Consider the following 17,027-nt stretch of genomic DNA (forward strand, 5'->3'; position numbering starts at 1 on the left):
ATCAAAAGGTTGGCAGTTTGAATCCACCAGGTGCTCCTTGGAAACTCTGTGGGGCAGTTCTGCTTTGCCTTGTAGGAGTTGAAATCAACTCAACTGCAGTGGGTTTGGTCTGAATTCAGTCCCTGAGTAGACTCACCCTCATAATCTGTGTAATGGAAAAAAAAAAAAAAATTTTTTTTTTTTTTTTTTTGCACAGGGACTTGTAGTATCAAATGCAAGGATGGATTTAAAGTACCTAGTAGTGTTCCATCCTGAGACTGGGTAGCAGGACTGCAGTAGCTGTAATAACCTGGACTTGCTATCGTGGCATCGTGTCAATCTTCACCATTCTCTTGGCCGTAGACATCTGACTTTCCCATGTCCTTCTGTCCTGCCCGTGTTGTCTCTTCTGTCAGGAAACCATCTTTGCCCTCTCAGTAGGGTCCATATCCTGGCCTTCATTCAAGACCTAGTTCACATGCCCTCTGCTTCTAAACATGAGATCATTTCACTTGAGCTTCTCCCTCTCCCCTGCTTCTCACCTCTGCTTTGCATCCCAGAGGCTGGAAAGCTGAGGTGACTCCAGAAGGCCGATGGTGGCCTGTGGTGCTATTACCATGGGAGGGTCTAGTGCAGGGCGAGCGAAAGATCATGAATAACAAATCCCAGCTCCGCGTGGGAAAGCCCTTTGGCTCTGCAAAGTGGGGCCCTGATGTAAGCTTGCATGTGCTGTGAACTTGTGGATCCTATTTAGTTATTGGGAGTCCCTGGGTGGTGTAAAAGGTTAACAGAATTGGCTGCTAACCAAAAAGTCAGAGGTTCGAGTCTACCCAGAGATACCTCGGAAGAAAGGCCTGGTGATCTACTTTTGAAAAATCAACCATCGAAGACCCTATGGAGCACAGTTCTACTCTGACATACGTGGGGTCACCATGAGTCAGAATCACCTCCACGGCAGTGGGTTTTGGGTTTGGTTTAGTTATTATTTGGCCTTTTATTCTCTGCAAAAAAAATGTTCTCAGGTGGAATGAAGGATATAGGCATGTACATATTTTTGGTGATATGATTCCCAGTTTGTTCATCTGCACTATTTTTTGCTCCCTATGGAATTTTTGGATTACAGGACTTCCGTTATGAATTTAGTTACCAGATAGGAAATGCCTCCAAACGTACTTTGTACCACGGGAGAGATGCCCAGTATTATTTTGCTTTGCCAGCTGGTGAGCCACTGGACAATTACAGAGGTAAGTCACAGAGTAAATCTGGTTTATTGCTCTGCTTACTTAGGGTTCTAGCCCTTTTTTCCTGGTGTCCCAAACTGCAAAACTGTATATCTAGAAAATAAAGTGCGTATTTATTCATCTTTATAAGCTTAACATTTTTAAATTTAGGTTGGTTCTCACTTTGTAGTTCAGAAAGAAAATTAATAATAATGTCAATAAATTAATTTTTATATCTTAAGTTTTAACTGCAATGTAATGTAAATGATAAAATGGCAAAAGAATCTTCTTTTTCTATATGAATTAAAAATTTAAGACCAAGATATCCCTTAATTGCTGATGAAATATGTCCTATCTGGTGAATCTTGCATTTGTTACGGCCTAAACCAGTTTACAGTCATTGAGAAGCGTCAGGGTTCGTGGTGTTACTCAGTAAACGAATAATTTCTTTTATAAGGATCAGCACAAACCCGGTTCCTGTGAGGTTAAAGATGTCCCACATATCTAACTTTTCCAAGCTGCTGTACCACTCCATCATCTCTAACATCAACTACTCCCTCTAGCCTCAGTACTCTCCCTCCTGTCTTTGGGTTCCCTAATTCGGTGCAACATCTCACAGGTCTCACAAACCATAAGAAGAAATACCTGACGAAGTTGTAGAGGCTGACAAGTCCCAGATTTGTGGGTCAGGCTTAGACTTCTCCCTGACCCTCAGTCTCTGCCCAAAGGCTCTCAGCTTTCTTGCTCAGGGGCAGGGAAGCCCGCTGTGTCTCCTACAGGTCTCTGCTGCAGGTCTCTCCTTCTTTGGTGGTGGTGGGCTGTCCTCTCTGCTCTGTAATTGACTCTGTTTTAAGGCAAAACTGACCAATCCCCTCAGTGGGCCACAATTATCTTATTTGTACAGCCCCATCCAGTTAACTGGGTGGGAGTCACAAGACCACGACTAGAAAAGCCACACTCAAAAGTAATTAATCGCACTATATTTAGATAATTCAAAGGCATGTTATTTAGTTGTAATTGTCAGTATCAGTATTATCAATTCCTGTGAATATCCAAACTCACGATTTATAAGAGAGAAAGCATAAGCAAAATAAGTACATTTTGATGGATATTGAATACTTATCCTGTGCCATCTCTTGCATGAATGTCATAAAGGTCTCTCAGACTCAACATGTCAAAAGTAAATAGAATCTTACCTGAAATATGCTCCTTCTACATTCTCTGTCTTGATTAACAGGACCAATGCTATCACTGGGGTACTTGTTAAAACTGCAGCTTCCAGGACCCACCCAATATCTACTGATGCGGAGTCTTAGGGAGATGGTGAAGCCCAGAATTTCCTGTAGATACTGGTGATTAGGATGCAGATGTCCATGGACCACATTTTGAGAACCATTGACCTTCAAAATTCAGTCCCAGATTCTTAACATTGTGTTTTGGGTTGAGAATATTCTTATAAAGACACCAAGGGTGCAACTATGTATTGATCTTCCTGCGTGGTTCATTTGGCCCTAAGCTGTGTTCCTTCACCACATGGCTCTCATCTCCCACCCTGAGCCTCACCAGCAGGTTTTCTCACTACACACTCTGGGCCCATGTCACATAAAATGAATCCTAAGTCTCTAAATAAGCCATGTCCTGCCATGCTTCTTTGTCTGCACACAAACATGTATAACCCATTCAGAAATCCTTTTCGTGTTGTTTTCTAAACCTCTCATGTTTCTATATATCATTTAGGAACTGGTTGAAATATATCCCCAACCCTTGATCCCCACTGCAGAATTTATATTTCATTCTTTGGGACTCCCAAGGTCCCCACGTCATAAGTCTATTTCAGCATCCATCACGTTTTTAATATGACTATAATCCTGAATACACTGAATTGATTGAGGGCAGAGACTGGTCCTTCTCACCTGTGACATCTTAGACAGCAGCAGGCACATAACACTTGCTGGCCAAATGAATGAGTGAGAGCATGATAGAGAATGAATCATTTCTTGACCCCTCAGACACAGTGGTCTCTTCTACTTCTCACCCTTGTGATACCTGCTCTCAGCCCCCATCAGTTTAACACGCACTGTCTTGAACTGTTACTTAATTTTTTATGTCAGTATGTTGAGTTCCCCTAGAAGAATGGAAGAACCTTAAGTTCTGCACTCGTATGTTGCTTTACTTTGATATCCCTTGTAGCAATATCCTTCGTCACTGTGCTAGGCACACAGATCACACAGAGGTTCTATTCATTGGTTTTCTGATACCCAGGGTGTAAGCAGTTTGGGAGGGAACTTAGCTTGCAGTTTCACCTCACCCTGAGCTTGCCAAAACTGAGCCCATCCTCATGTGTTGTTCAACTGGCATCGGAAGTTGAAGAAGCGTCTCTATAGCCCATATATCCAGAATGACTGTCCTCTGCCGTGTTCTCTTACAGTCGTGGTTTTCACTGAGATCACAGATGGCGAAGGCTCCAAGTTACAGCCCTGTGCTGTGGTGGTGACCGTACTGCCTCATTACCATGGGAACGTAGCCTCTGGGAATTACTGCCTGGGCGAGGATCTGTGAGTAATGGTGCCCTGAGACATCCTAGAGCAGTGTTTGATTTCCTCCAGAGATGACTCTCCCCACAAGTTGTCCACAAGGTGGAGTGAGAGTGGCAGAGACTCCTTTTCTCAGAATGAGCAAAAGAAATAGATACAGCTCTATCACTATAATCCTACTAACTGCTCTTTCCATAGTTTTTGTGTTTGTGCTTCAGAGCCTAAAAAAGCACTTTCTTCTTTGTTTCATGTTATAGCTTTATTGACATACCATTTACATACCATATAGTTCACCCACTCACAGTGGTTTCAGTATGTTTACAGAGCTATGCAATCATCACCATAGTCTAATTGTAGAACATTCCCATCATCCCCAAACTCTTGTACTCAGAGCAGTCACTTCCCCTCCACATTGCCCCCTGAAAGCATTTCTGTAATTAACTCTTTGCGTTGATCCTCTGTGGTTTTGTTCAGGTGCATATTTATTTTACCCATTGGGAAACTGAGGCTCAGTTATTAAATGATATTGTTGAGATCACACAGCAAGGGAATTGCAGAGCAAGGGCTGGCTTCATGAATGTCTTCTTCTATATCATGTTACCCTTCCATATCCAAATAAGGAAATATGCAGTTTGCAAACAAGCAAATGAGTAAACAAATAAACACCCAATGATTGAAATCTGAAGTCATAGAATTGTGGGTTTACATCACACCACATGTACAACACAGGCGTCCAGTCCACTGTAGGTTTGGCACTAATAGCTAGTTTCACTTATTTGGATGCTTGTGAACTTATTGTCAACTACAGCTGTGGTCATGTCTTTGACTCCAGACTTTGTTCCCTCCTTTGCCGTGAGGCTTCTTTATCACTCTGTTTTGCCTTCTTGTTACTGTTCCCGTGCTGAAAAGGCATTTGATAGAATATTGTTACCATAGGCAGGAAAAGGAGTGGTTTTTTGATCCACCTGAGACAGTCTCCGTACCATTCCTTTGCTCAGAAGGTCTTTGATCTACAGTTCTTTCATGCCTTCTCACAATCAATTTCCCCCTTCCTTTCCCCTACACTCCCATCCAGCTGGGCAACTGTTGACTTACCAGGTATTTGCTGTTAACTACTCCGTGATTATTTAGTGTAGATTGTGCATGAACAAAGGGTATTTGTTTTCTCAGACTGTGGCTACAGTTGGTAAATCTGCTGTTAGACAGTGCAGTCACCATGGTGCGTGAGCTGCCCTGAAGTGTGACAACTCCTGTTTCCTTCAGATATAATTCCAGCCTGAAAAACCTATCTACCCTCCTGCTGATGGGGAGTTACTTGGAAATTAGGAACTATATCACCATGATCACCAGGATCCTGAGTTTTTTGGCTAAGGAGGACAGAGGCCCTTCCTGTGGCCAGTGGTCACGAATACAGGATGCATTAATTTCTTCAGTATGCAAATTAGAATTTACAGATCAGGTAAGGTCCAGAAGAGTGTGAGTTTACTGTCCCTGGATCCATATCTGGAGCCCTGGTGGCACAGTGGTTAAGAACTTGGCTGCTAACCAAAAGGTCGTCAGTTTGAACGCACCAGGTGCTCATTGGAAACCCTATGGGACAGTTCTGCTCTGTCCTGTAGGGTCTCTGTGAGTTGGAATTGACTCAACAGCAGCTGGTTTGGTTTTTTTTTGGTTTAGACCTGTATGTATGTAGGAAGGCCTATGACTGGTTGGCTCACTGTCAAATGGAGTGATCATGCTTAAGAAACAGTCAGGAAATGAGACTGGTGACCTGCTCAGTTTGGCTTTGATAAATGGCTATGGCCTCTCTACCCTGTTTCTGTATTTCACAAATGAATGCTGCTGATTTATAACAGAGATGGACTGATAGAATTCAGTCATCAACCACCACAGATAATTCTGTTAAGGTTGTGGTAAATGAACATTATGAAAATTCAATCTGATTTTGTCTTGGTAACAAGGGTATACTGGAGAGTTAAGTTCATGTTTATATAAAAATTTTAAAGAAATGCTCATATCTTTAAATGATGCTGCCTTTGCTGACAGCATTTCTGTAAGTCCTGTCTTTTAATTGTCTCTAGAGAACATTAACACTCACAAAAAATGTATTACGTTATAGTTAAACTTTCCCTTGAACTGAGTTTTTTCCTCCTGCATCATTCTATGCCCGCTTTTTGAAAACGTCTCTTAGTCCTGCCCTCTTATTTCCTCTTTCCTCATGTCAGTTGCCTGATGGGGTGTGGTGAGGCTGGCTGGGACAGGAAGGAAGAGGACAGAGACTGGAGTGGTAGGAAAAACCCGAGGCCAAGGTATTGGCCTCCCTAAAGAATACCTGGCCTCCAGTCAGCCTCTCAGCTGAAAAACATAGCATCTCCTCTATTTCTATATAAGCAAGCTGTAAATGATACAGATTTAAAGTAGTTAAGCTAACTTTTCTATTTTTTTTTTTGGTTGTTTGTTTCTCCTGGTCAGGCAGAAATAACTGATTCTGTTGTTATGCTTGGTGACCTTCTAAGCTTCCCTAATAAGGTGAGTTCTGTTTCTTTCCAAGTGTATTTTTCTGCTTTCTTTTCCTTTTTCTTTTTGCATAATTATGAGGGCATTGATAAATTCTGAAGAATATATTGTTCAGCGTTAAATTTTGACATTTGGAGTTGAAACACGACTTTCTCATAAGAATTTATCTGAATGGCGTTGTCCATCCCCAGTCACGGGTGAAAAACTTCTTTCCTCATGTATGAAACTGAAAACCCAATGTAGAAGTGAATTAAACATGCTATACATAATTTTTTTTATATAGATAATTTAGTAAAGGGAATGTTCTTTATTATTAACACATGGTATTGAATTTTCCCATGTCCAGGCCTTCTTTTCCTCTCAAATCTCCAGCACCCTTTCTTCCACTTTCAGCTCATACTCTCAGAGGTGTATCTGTGGAAAATAGCACCTATGGCAAGCCCTGAAGTTGTACCCCTGCAGGGGTGTAGCGAGGGTACTGAGCACCCAGGGGCAAGCTTTAAGTTGTGCTCCCCCCCATTTCAAGATGAATAGATAATGATAGCAGCGACACATCAGCAGAAACACCTTCCCCCTCTTGTCTGGCTGACTCAGTCAAGCACCTTTCATATTCATGGCACCTTGGAATGTTATTCTGCACCTCGTCTGGTGCCCCCTTGGACTTGCACCGAGGGGGCGAGTGCCCCACTCTTTCCCTCTTTCCCCCACACCTCTGTGTCTACCATGCTTGAGGAAGGATGCTGGGCCGTACTGGGTTAATAGAAACTGCTTGGTGGCCGCCTCTTCAGGTGCTGCCGTCCATACCTGCCATACCTGAGATATGCCTCTGACACTGCATCGCCCTTTCAGGCATGGGAAGAGAGCCCTCATCTACCACTGACCTGACAGTCTAACTATAGCCGTACCTGTCTTCCATATCCATACTCTGTTATCATGAAATGAGTTTCCCTGCTCCCAGCAAGAATCCATCCCTCTACTGGTGCTCAGCGTCCCATCCAGGCCACCCTGTTGGACCTCATTTCAGCCTTGTGACCAGTGCCTTCTGGAGTTGTGCAGTGCCCAGGCTGCGTGGCTGTAGGTGGTAGTTCTGCCTCCTATTTCTTCTCCAGGACTCCTCTCCTTTAGTTTACCACTCTCTTTGCTGTATCTCCCATCACTCCATCTCTGCCAAGTGATCCCCATCACGTTTACCATCTTGCTTCTTAAAAAAAAAAAAAAAGCCTCTCTAAAAACGACACCCTCTTCCAGATGCCACCTTGTCTCCATGTTCCCCTTTACAACAAAACATTTAGAAAGCGAGTTCCGTGCTTGCGTGGTCTGTACTTGCTCTTTCTCATGCATTCTTAAACTATCAACATCTGGTTTCCATCTCCATCTGGGCACTAAAAACTGCTCCTATCAACACCATTCGAAAGCTCTGTGGTGCCAAGGTCACTGGACACCCTCTCTCCTCACTGCTCTTCCCCTCTCAGTAACATCCTGTGTGATGCTCACCCTCCTTTTGGGAGCAGGGCTCTCTTGGTTGCATAGCACGCATTTCCTGGTTAGTTTCATGTGACTGGTGCTGGCTCCTCCTCTTCTCTCTCACTTTTCAGTGTCCAGTTCAGTTTATTCTAGAGCAACTTATACATGACTTTGTTAAAGTACTTTAGCACCTTTGATTTATAATTATATTTTGGACATCTCTTTTCCCGCTCTAGATTACCTAGCCTCTTAAGATCACACACACTGTTTTAGTTAAAGTAATGTTAGCAGCTATAACAGATAAACCCTGAAATACAACAGAAGTTTATTCCCCATTCAAATGTAGCTATTCAGTGGGTCGTCTTCTCATGGTGATTCAGGGACTCAGGCTCCTTTCATCTCATGTCTCCGCTATGTGACTCCCTAAACTGGGGGAATAAAGCATGGAGAGGGGATGTTGATAGTGTTGCCCCGCCGTGGCATACACACTCTACTCACCTTCCACTAGTGAGAATTGGTCACATGGCCACACCTGGACTCAAAGGGCTCTAGAAAAAGGAACTGCTTCCCAGCAATGACCCTAGACAAGACTGGGGAACACAAATCTGATGGTGAGCCAGCCGTCTCTGCCCCAGGTCCCTTTGTCATGCATCCCTGAATGCCGGGCTTGGCCAGAGTTCTTAACTTAGAGGGGTAGGTAAAATTGAACATGATTGTCATTCCAAAGTAACCATTTCTGATATTTTTGGTTAAAAAATAATGGCCAGTGTGAAAAGTGAGCATAATGTGTTCTTTAAAGTGCTTGTTTTATTTTGGATAAAAGATCATTCTTTCAATTTTGAGTCCTGTTTTGATGGTAAGTTACCTCATCCATGGGACCTTCATTAGTAGTTTGTGTATTTCCCAATAGTTTAATTTTTTTTTTTTTTTTTTTTGGTGAAAACGCTTGATTTTAGGAAGTATTTCTAAGGCACATTTTGATCAAATAAGCATGACCATCAGAAAATAGCATCTTAATTTCATTTGTATATCATTTGATTAGTCCTTGGGTGGCGCAAATAGTTAAGAGCTCGACTACTAGCTGAAAGGTTGTTGGTTCAAACCCACCCAGAGGTGCCTTGGAAGACAGGCCTAGAGATCTGTTTCTGAAAGGCCCCAGCCTTGAAAACCCTATAGAACACAGTTCTACTCTGACACACATGGGGTTGCCATGAATCAGAATCGACTTGATAGCAACTAACCACAACAATGATTTGATTGGACAAATATTTACTTAGTACCTGCTAAAGAACAAAGAAACAAAAAATTGTTGCTGGAGAGTCAATTCTGACTCATAGTGACCCTACAGGACAAAGTAGAACTGCCCATGGGTTTCCAAGGAGCGCCTGGTGGATTTGAACTGCCAGTTTTTTGGTTAGCAACTATAGCAACTTAACCGCTACGCCACCAGTGTTTCCTTAGTACCTGCTTGGAGCTACTCAGGGAGTCCCTAGGTGGTGCAAATGGCTAATGTGTCCAGGCACTAACCTAAGGGTCGACAGTTTGGAGCCACCCAGAGGCACCTCAGAAGAAAGGCCTGGTGATCTGCTGTTGAGAGGTCTCAGCCATGAAAACCCTGTGGAGCACAGTTCTACTCTAACACATGTGGGGTTGCCACGAGTCAGAATTGGCTGGATGGCAACTGGTGGTTAAGAGTTGTTAAGCCACAAAGAGGAAAAAGATTTAGTCCTTGTCTTTCAGGAACTGATGAATGAAGTTAAATGTATATAGTTCAGTAAATGTGCTATGCCCTATAATTAGGAGAATGACAAATTTCTGGAGAATCACAAACAGTAGTGCTGCCAACTCTATCTCATGGATGTTTGAAGTTGGTTTTAAAAGATAACTATCAGTTTGTTCAGTGTGATAATGGCATTGTGGGCATATTTTTAGAAAGAGTCCTTATCTATTAGTGATAGGTACTAAAATATTCATGGGTAAAAACAATGTCTGAGACTTGCTTTAGAATATTATTTTTAAATTTAATTGAGGGATAGAAAAAAAAAGTAATTGCCAGTGAAGGACAGTTGTTAAGGCTGGATGACGGGCATATCACACCACTCTATTCTCTAATTTTGTGTGTGTTTGAGAACGCCTATATTGACTTTTAGAAGAGAGAATGGGAAAAGTCGATCTAGCTAGGAAAGACAGGGTAAAGGTATCTGAGACAGAGAGATTCTGTATGGCACTATGTAAAGACCTCAAGTATTTGAGAACAATCAGAGGTTCAGTGTGGCTTGAGAATAGAATGTATATGGGCAGTGGAAAGAGAAGATTGTAAAGATAAAAAAAAAAAGTTTTTTTTTATAGGTTGGGTCAATTTGTGAAAACCTTGGGGCTCAAACCAAACAACATTTTAAATCATAAATGACCTTGTTAGATATCATTTAATTTAATTTGATCATTTTTGTATCAGGAACCTGAATATCAGAGAGCACACTCTTACCTATGAAGTTGTCCAATACTAATTGGCCAGCTAGAGACCAAACCTGGATTTGAATCCAGTTGTCTTGAAACCTAGTTCCATAATGTTAAAAAATAAAGAGAACCTACTTTCTTCTTAATTCCCAATAATAACAGAGGCACTAGTATCGGCATCATGTCTGATGAAACGGTTTATTTACACCTTTTCTTTTCATGTAGTTAACCTTCATGAGCGCGGTTCTCATCCTCAAATATACGCGGTCACTCCTTGCTCAAAGCCGGTTGTCTGGGAGGTTTGTGATTGACAGACGACTGATGTTGGAGCTCATCTTCCTTGTATCGGGAGTCTTGGAAGCATCTGACCAAGAAAAATCAAGGAATGCAGACTATCTGCAAGAAGAAGGAATTAAGGTCATTTCAGACTTGTTGTTAGTAAGTTATACTTTTTCTTCACCTATAAAAAGGCAACTGTTTCTCTCTCTGCGGAAATTAACCTGTGTTTGTAATCACTTTCAAAAATAAACATATAATCAGTTCCTGAAGTACATCACTTACTATGCCGGGTAGTAGCTTGGTATTAAGAAATCTTCTTTTTGAATTTTAAGTGTTCCATGGCAATATTGTAATGTTTCCATTGAATCTTGCTTCTGTTCCATTTTTGTTTGTTTGCTTATTTGTTTTTGTTTTCAGTGGACTTTCACTTGGGAGATTTGGGACAACGTTTGATCTAGTAACATTATTTCTTAGGACATCTTCTGTTTTTGAGGAACAATGTAAAGTAATGCAAGTACTTTCTCACTTGCGTTAATTTAAAAACTAGCCTGCTGATATATAACTGTTAAAAAAAAAAAGTACAAAAGTTTATTTCATCTATTTCTACTGTAGTAAGCATGGGAAATGGTCTCAGTGTTTTTTTGTGTCTGTGTGTGCTTTAAGTAAAAGTTTACAAATGAAGTCAGTCTCTCATACAAAAATTTATATACACCTTGCTATGTACTCCTAGTTGCTCTCCCCATAATGAGACAGCACGCTTCTTCTCTCCACTCTGTATTCTCCGTGTATATTCAGCCAGCTTCTATCCCTCTTTTCCATTTCATCTCCCCTCCAGACAGGAGGTGCCCACATAGTCTCATGTGTCTACTTGAGCTAAGAACCTCACTCCTCACGAGTATCATTTTCTGTCTTATAGTCCAGCCCAATCCCTGTCTGAAGAGCTGGCTTTGGGAATGGTTCCTGTCTTGGGCTAACAGAAGGTCTGGGTACCATAACCTCCAGAGTCATTCTAGTCTCAGTCAAACCATCAAGTCTGGTCTTTTTATGAGAATTTGAGGTCTTCATCCCACTGCTGTCCTGTTCCATCGGGGATTCTCTGTTGTGTTCCCTGTCAGGACAGCCATTGGTTGTAGCTGGGCACCATCTAGTTCTTCTAGTCTCAGGCTGATGTAGTCTCTGATTTTTGTGGTCTTTTCTGTCTCTTAGGCCCATAATTACCTTGTGTCCCTGGTGCTCGTCATTTTCCTTTGCTCCAGGTGGGTTGAGACAAATTGATGCATCTTAGATGGCCACTTGCTAACGTTTAAGACCCCAGATGCCACTCTCCAAAGTGGGATGTAGAATATTTTCTTAATAGATTTTAATATGCCAGTTGACCTAGGTGTCCCCTGAAACCATGGTCCCCAAGCCCCCACCCCTGCTATGCTGGCCTTCAAAGCATTCAGTTAATTCAGGAAACCTCTTTGCTTCTGGTTTAGTCCAGTTGTACTGACCTCGCCTGTATTGTGTTGGCTTTCCTTTTGCCTAAAATAGTTCTTGTCTACTATCTAATTAGTGAAAACCCTTCTCCCTCCCTCCCTCCCTCCCCACCCTCGTAACCATCAAAGAATATATACTTCTGTGTTCAAACTATTTCTCGAGTTCTTATAATAGTGGTCTCATACAATATTTGTCCTTTTGCAACTGACTAATTTCACTCAGCATAATGCTTTCCAGATTCTTCCATGTTATGAAATGTTTCATGTATTCATCATTGTTCTTAATCATTGCTTAGTATTCTGTTATGTAAATATACCATAATTTATTTATCTAGTCATTCGTTGACGGGCACCTTGGTTGCTTCCATCTTTTGCTAATGTAAACAGTGCTGCAGTGAACATGGGTGTGAATATATCTGTTCATGTGAAGGCTCTTATTTCTCTAGGATATATTCCAAGGAGTGGGATTGCTGGATCATATGGTAGTTCTACTTCTAGCTTTTTTAAGGAAGCCCCAAATCGATCTCCAAAGTGGTTGTACCATTTTACATTCCCACCAGCAGTATATAAGTGTTCCAGTCTCTCCACAACCTTGCCAACATTTATTATTATGTGTTTTTGGGTTATTATTATTATTTGGATTAATGCCAGCCTTGTTACAGTGAGATGGTATCTCACTGCAGTTTTGATTTGCATTTCTGTAATGGCTAATGGTCGTAAGCATTTCCTCACGTATCTGTTAGCTGCCTGAATGTCTTCTTTAGTGAAGTGCCTGTTCATATCTTTTGCCCATTTTTTAGTTGGGTTGTTTGTCTTTTTGTTGTTGAGTTTTTGCAGTATCATGTGGATTTTAGAGATCAGATGCTGATCAGAAATGTCATAGCTAAAAACTTTTTCCCAGTTTGTAGGTAATCTTTTTACTGTTTTGGTGAAGTCTTTGGATGAGCACAGGTGTTTGATTTTTAGGAGCTCCCAGTTATCTAGTTTCTGTTCTGGTGTTTGTGAATTGTTAGTAATGTTTTGTATACTGTTTATGCCATGTATTAGGGCTCCTAGAGTTGTCCCTGTTTTTTCTTCCATGATCTCTATCATTTTAGATTTTTATATTTAGGTCTTTGATCCATTTTGAGTTAGTTTTTGTGCATGGGATGAGGTATGGGTCTTGTTTCATATTTTTGCAGATGGATATCCAGTTATGCCAGCACTTAGTGTTTTTTTTTTTTCTTTTTCTTTCAGCTTATGAAATGGCTAATGCTTTCAAGAAGCAGTGTGTTAGTAGACAGTGCTTTTGTTACTGCTCCCCTACCCATTCGTCATTGCTCTCCATTTGGGCCTGCTGGCTTATTTAACTGATAGTTACTGTAATATTTGGGAAATTAAAAAATAAAGATCATATCTGAATCTGATTGTAACAATCATCATTATCAATTAATATATTTAAGAATATTTATTGCGTATCTGTGCTATTTACTGCAAACTGTGCTCATGTTTACTGTCGAGTCTCTGTGTTTTAAAAATAATCATGTTGGTGAAACTCTACTTTGATTGGTGAAGAACACCCTATACCTGCCAAGAAGCATAGAAGTTGCTGTAAAATAAATAAAACATCACAGAAAGTGGCTCCACAACAAAAGAAAACCGTTTGTATTTAACTCTTATTTGCCATTATATACTGGTATCAAAATCTTTGCTCAGGCAAATGAATCCAAACTAATTTGAGACTGACGACCTTTTCAATTTCTCTTCACCCTCCCCGGGCTCTGGATTCAAGAACATTTCCTTATTTGTCCTGTAAACACTTGAATCTGCCCTGCTCTTTATTTCAGAGCTCCCTCTTTGCGAGCAGTGAGCTTCAGCTCCACGTTGGCACTGGAACGATGGAATTCCAGGTCTGGCTTCATTACAGTCTTCAGGACACCGTCCAGAGTATTGGCTCTGTCCAAGTTCATTTACCCAGTGACCTAGCTGGGCAGAGTCCTGCTGGGACAGACCTTCAGAACCCATGCTATATCAGTCAACTCATACTCTTCAAAAAGAACCCATATCTAAAGGGACGAGCTCCTGGTCAGGTACAATGTGTCAGGTGGCCTCTCACTTCTGATGATCATTTCAATTTTGCGATAAATGTGGTTTGATGATAAAAAGAGAGATTAGGTTGGCGTGTTTGAACTTGTTTTTTAGTTTGAAGAGAGGGGTCCCTTAGAATGTTTCGCTGTCTATACTTATCTTGGAAGCTCACAGTTTCTCAGAAACCTTAGCAAAATTAGGTATCACTGGCATCTCAGCAATTGGACCCACTCAGTGTTTCTTGTGGGGACTTTTAAATCCATTGTCATAGAGTATAACAGTGGAAATAGTTTGGAGTACGTGGTATAATGATTATGCCAAACACTGTGGTCAGTGATCTCTTGGACATGTTGACTTGTTTCTGAAATCCAATGAGAAGTTCAAATTGAGCGAAACTTAAGAAAGAGGAACTACTGTGGACCTACTAGAACTAACCTCTTTTCTTCCACACTAACCTGAAAGGCTAGGCTGATCCACTAAGAAAGGCCACTGGGGCCTTGGGAGGTTGAGCCGGAGAGGGGACCAGAGTCAACAGGTAAGGTTAGGATGGAGAAGTCAAGATTGTCCCAGCTGCTTGGTGATGTTGTGAATATCTGCTTCACCTTCTACATTCAGAAACTGCTTGAACAATCCCAGAATTCCCATGAGTTCCCAGAGGGCAAAGTGTGTGTCTTCTAAATCTCTGTGCCCCAGCCCTGCTCCTTGAGTACTCCATAAATGTCTGATGAATGAATACACAAATTAATGATGTGCATCTTATTTATTTCTCCATTTTGGTCAAAAAATCCTCAGCTTATGAAGCGTCCTTTTTTTTTTTTTTTTGGGAAAACAGAAATGGCTAATTAGTATAAGAAAATAATTCAACCTAACAAAAACAATAAAGAAATGGAAATTAAAATAAAGTGGGTTCTTTTTAACTTACAAAAGTACAATCCTTTAAAAATACCACTTGTGGAGGTGTAGTGAGGTAACCAATGTGTCAGTTGGTATAACCTTTCCGATAAGCACTTTGTCACCAGCTACAAAGAGTCTCAAAAATCTGGGCCCAGTTGCTATACTCTAGGGATCTACACTAAGGAAATGACAAAACATTTATTCAAAACAATATATTTTATTTTATTTATTTATTCAAAACAATATTATTTATGATAACCAAAATGAAAATACGCCTAGTGTTCCAAGTAGGGGAACTTCACTGATTATTTATATAAATTCTAATAATCCATACACAGCCAATTAAAATTCTGCAAGTAAAGAACTTTTAGTGGCTTTGGAAAAATTTATACAAAAATATAAGGCACTGAATTATCTGCCTAGTATTATCTCAATGCATAGAAAATGTTTAAAAAGCAACATCCCCAAATACGATTTCTCTGAGCAATGAGATTATAGGCAACTATTAGTTTTTAAAGTGAACAATCAAATAAAAGAATACTTTTTAAAACTTCAAAAATTAATTTTAATAAGAGAAAGAAAAGGAAAGAATTAAATTCACCTCAAATTCTGCTATCCTAACCAGTAAAACTTGTTTATTTCTATGTTATCTTCTAATTTTTGTCATCATGTACATACTTATTTTTTCACAAATAGTGTGCCCATGTAAATAACACACCCACCCATATAATGTACACAGTGAGCTTAGGAAAATAACGTGCAAGGGGGTTACGAGTTTGGCAAAAAGTATAGCAAGCGTTATTTGTGTAAAAACACAGTATTTTTAATAGTAAGCATCACTCTGGTTTTCTGCTTTTCTCACTTAAGTCATTTGTTTGTCATCATTTGTTTGTCATCATTTCCTCTGAGATGGCCTTTGTTTCCACAGGTTGGTGGAGCTGTGGATCTGAGCCTCTATGACTGCTCCAGCAGACAGCCCTTCAGCAGACACTGGCTACAGACACCCGTGACTGTCGAGTTCGGGGAGGAAGACAGCCTTGTAAGGAAACCCCCCCAGTCATCGCTGCTTCATTGAGGCTGCACTGGCTGGTTTTTTAACACATCACTCTTCCAAAGACCAGTCTTGCTTAACTTGTTTCCATTGATGACAGGATAACAGAAGAAATAATACGACATTTGTCTTGTCTCGGGATAAAATGAATTTTCATCAGTTCATTGGACCTTCTGAAAACTCCCAGGAATCTCTACAGATAAGAATCACATTTTCTAAGACCATCACAAGAGCCTTTCCCATAATGTTGCTAGTAAGGTATGATGTGGGAAGATGGGATATCATCCTTAAGAATGCCTGTGGAAAAAACTGAGTGAATTTAATTGCATTCTGAAAGCAGTAATGAGGCTCATTATCGGAAGAAATCATGTTATGTGTTTAACTATCCAGTGGCTGAGTCCCCGCTTTTTTTTTTTGAGACCGTATTCCTGCCTGTTAAGCATATTGGCGTGAGAAACACCTGAGTTGTTAGTAATAATATATATGATCTTATTTAAGAATCTAATTCACTCTCAAGGAGCCCTCTCAGCAATGATTAAGCACTTGTCTGCTAATGAAAGGCTGGGAGTTTGAAAGATGTGGCAATCTGCTTCCATAAAAATTTACAGCCTTGGAAACCATATGGGGCAGTACTGCTCTGTCCCATAGGGTCGCTATGAGTTGGAATTGACTCAAATGGCAATGGGTTTGGTTTTTTGGGGGGTTAGTCCAGAAGTTTTCTTTTCTTTTTTTTTCAAAAGGAGAATATGTATTCAAATTATAATATCTAAGGAGACTTGATAAATTAATCATCTCTCTCAGTGATGTTGAGGTCATGAGACTTACATGTCCCATTTTATAACTAAACTACATAGGAAGTCTAAAAAATGAATATTGAAAAAAGAGTCTTTTGAGTCATATGTTAAAAATGCTAAGGAACCACCAGTTTTTAGAGTATGCGGCAGGCCTGGATGGACACAGGATTCTCTTGGAGAAGTGTGACCTGGGCCATTCCTCTGCTCCGAGTTCCCGTGTATTTAGGATATCTGACAAATCCTTAGCCATCCCACTGCTCCTGCTTCTTTGGGTGGACATCTCAACTAGATTG

The 17,027-nt window shown here is 40.7% G+C and overlaps 1 protein-coding gene across 1 annotated transcript in view; it reads left to right on the forward strand.

Annotated features, from left to right (window-relative positions):
• Window positions 1–17,027, forward strand: part of PKD1L1 (polycystin 1 like 1, transient receptor potential channel interacting) — a 193,459-nt gene that overhangs the window by 88,907 nt on the left and 87,525 nt on the right. The window contains exons 19-26 of the mRNA XM_049893068.1: window positions 1,103–1,223; window positions 3,628–3,754; window positions 4,997–5,192; window positions 6,206–6,262; window positions 10,397–10,609; window positions 13,755–13,997; window positions 15,818–15,928; window positions 16,041–16,198. Coding sequence (XP_049749025.1) covers window positions 1,103–1,223; window positions 3,628–3,754; window positions 4,997–5,192; window positions 6,206–6,262; window positions 10,397–10,609; window positions 13,755–13,997; window positions 15,818–15,928; window positions 16,041–16,198 — 1,226 coding nt within the window. The remainder of the gene's footprint in view (window positions 1–1,102; window positions 1,224–3,627; window positions 3,755–4,996; window positions 5,193–6,205; window positions 6,263–10,396; window positions 10,610–13,754; window positions 13,998–15,817; window positions 15,929–16,040; window positions 16,199–17,027) is intronic.

This window comes from Elephas maximus, chromosome 8 (genome assembly GCF_024166365.1).
Source record: "Elephas maximus indicus isolate mEleMax1 chromosome 8, mEleMax1 primary haplotype, whole genome shotgun sequence".
NCBI classification, from domain to species: domain Eukaryota; kingdom Metazoa; phylum Chordata; class Mammalia; order Proboscidea; family Elephantidae; genus Elephas; species Elephas maximus.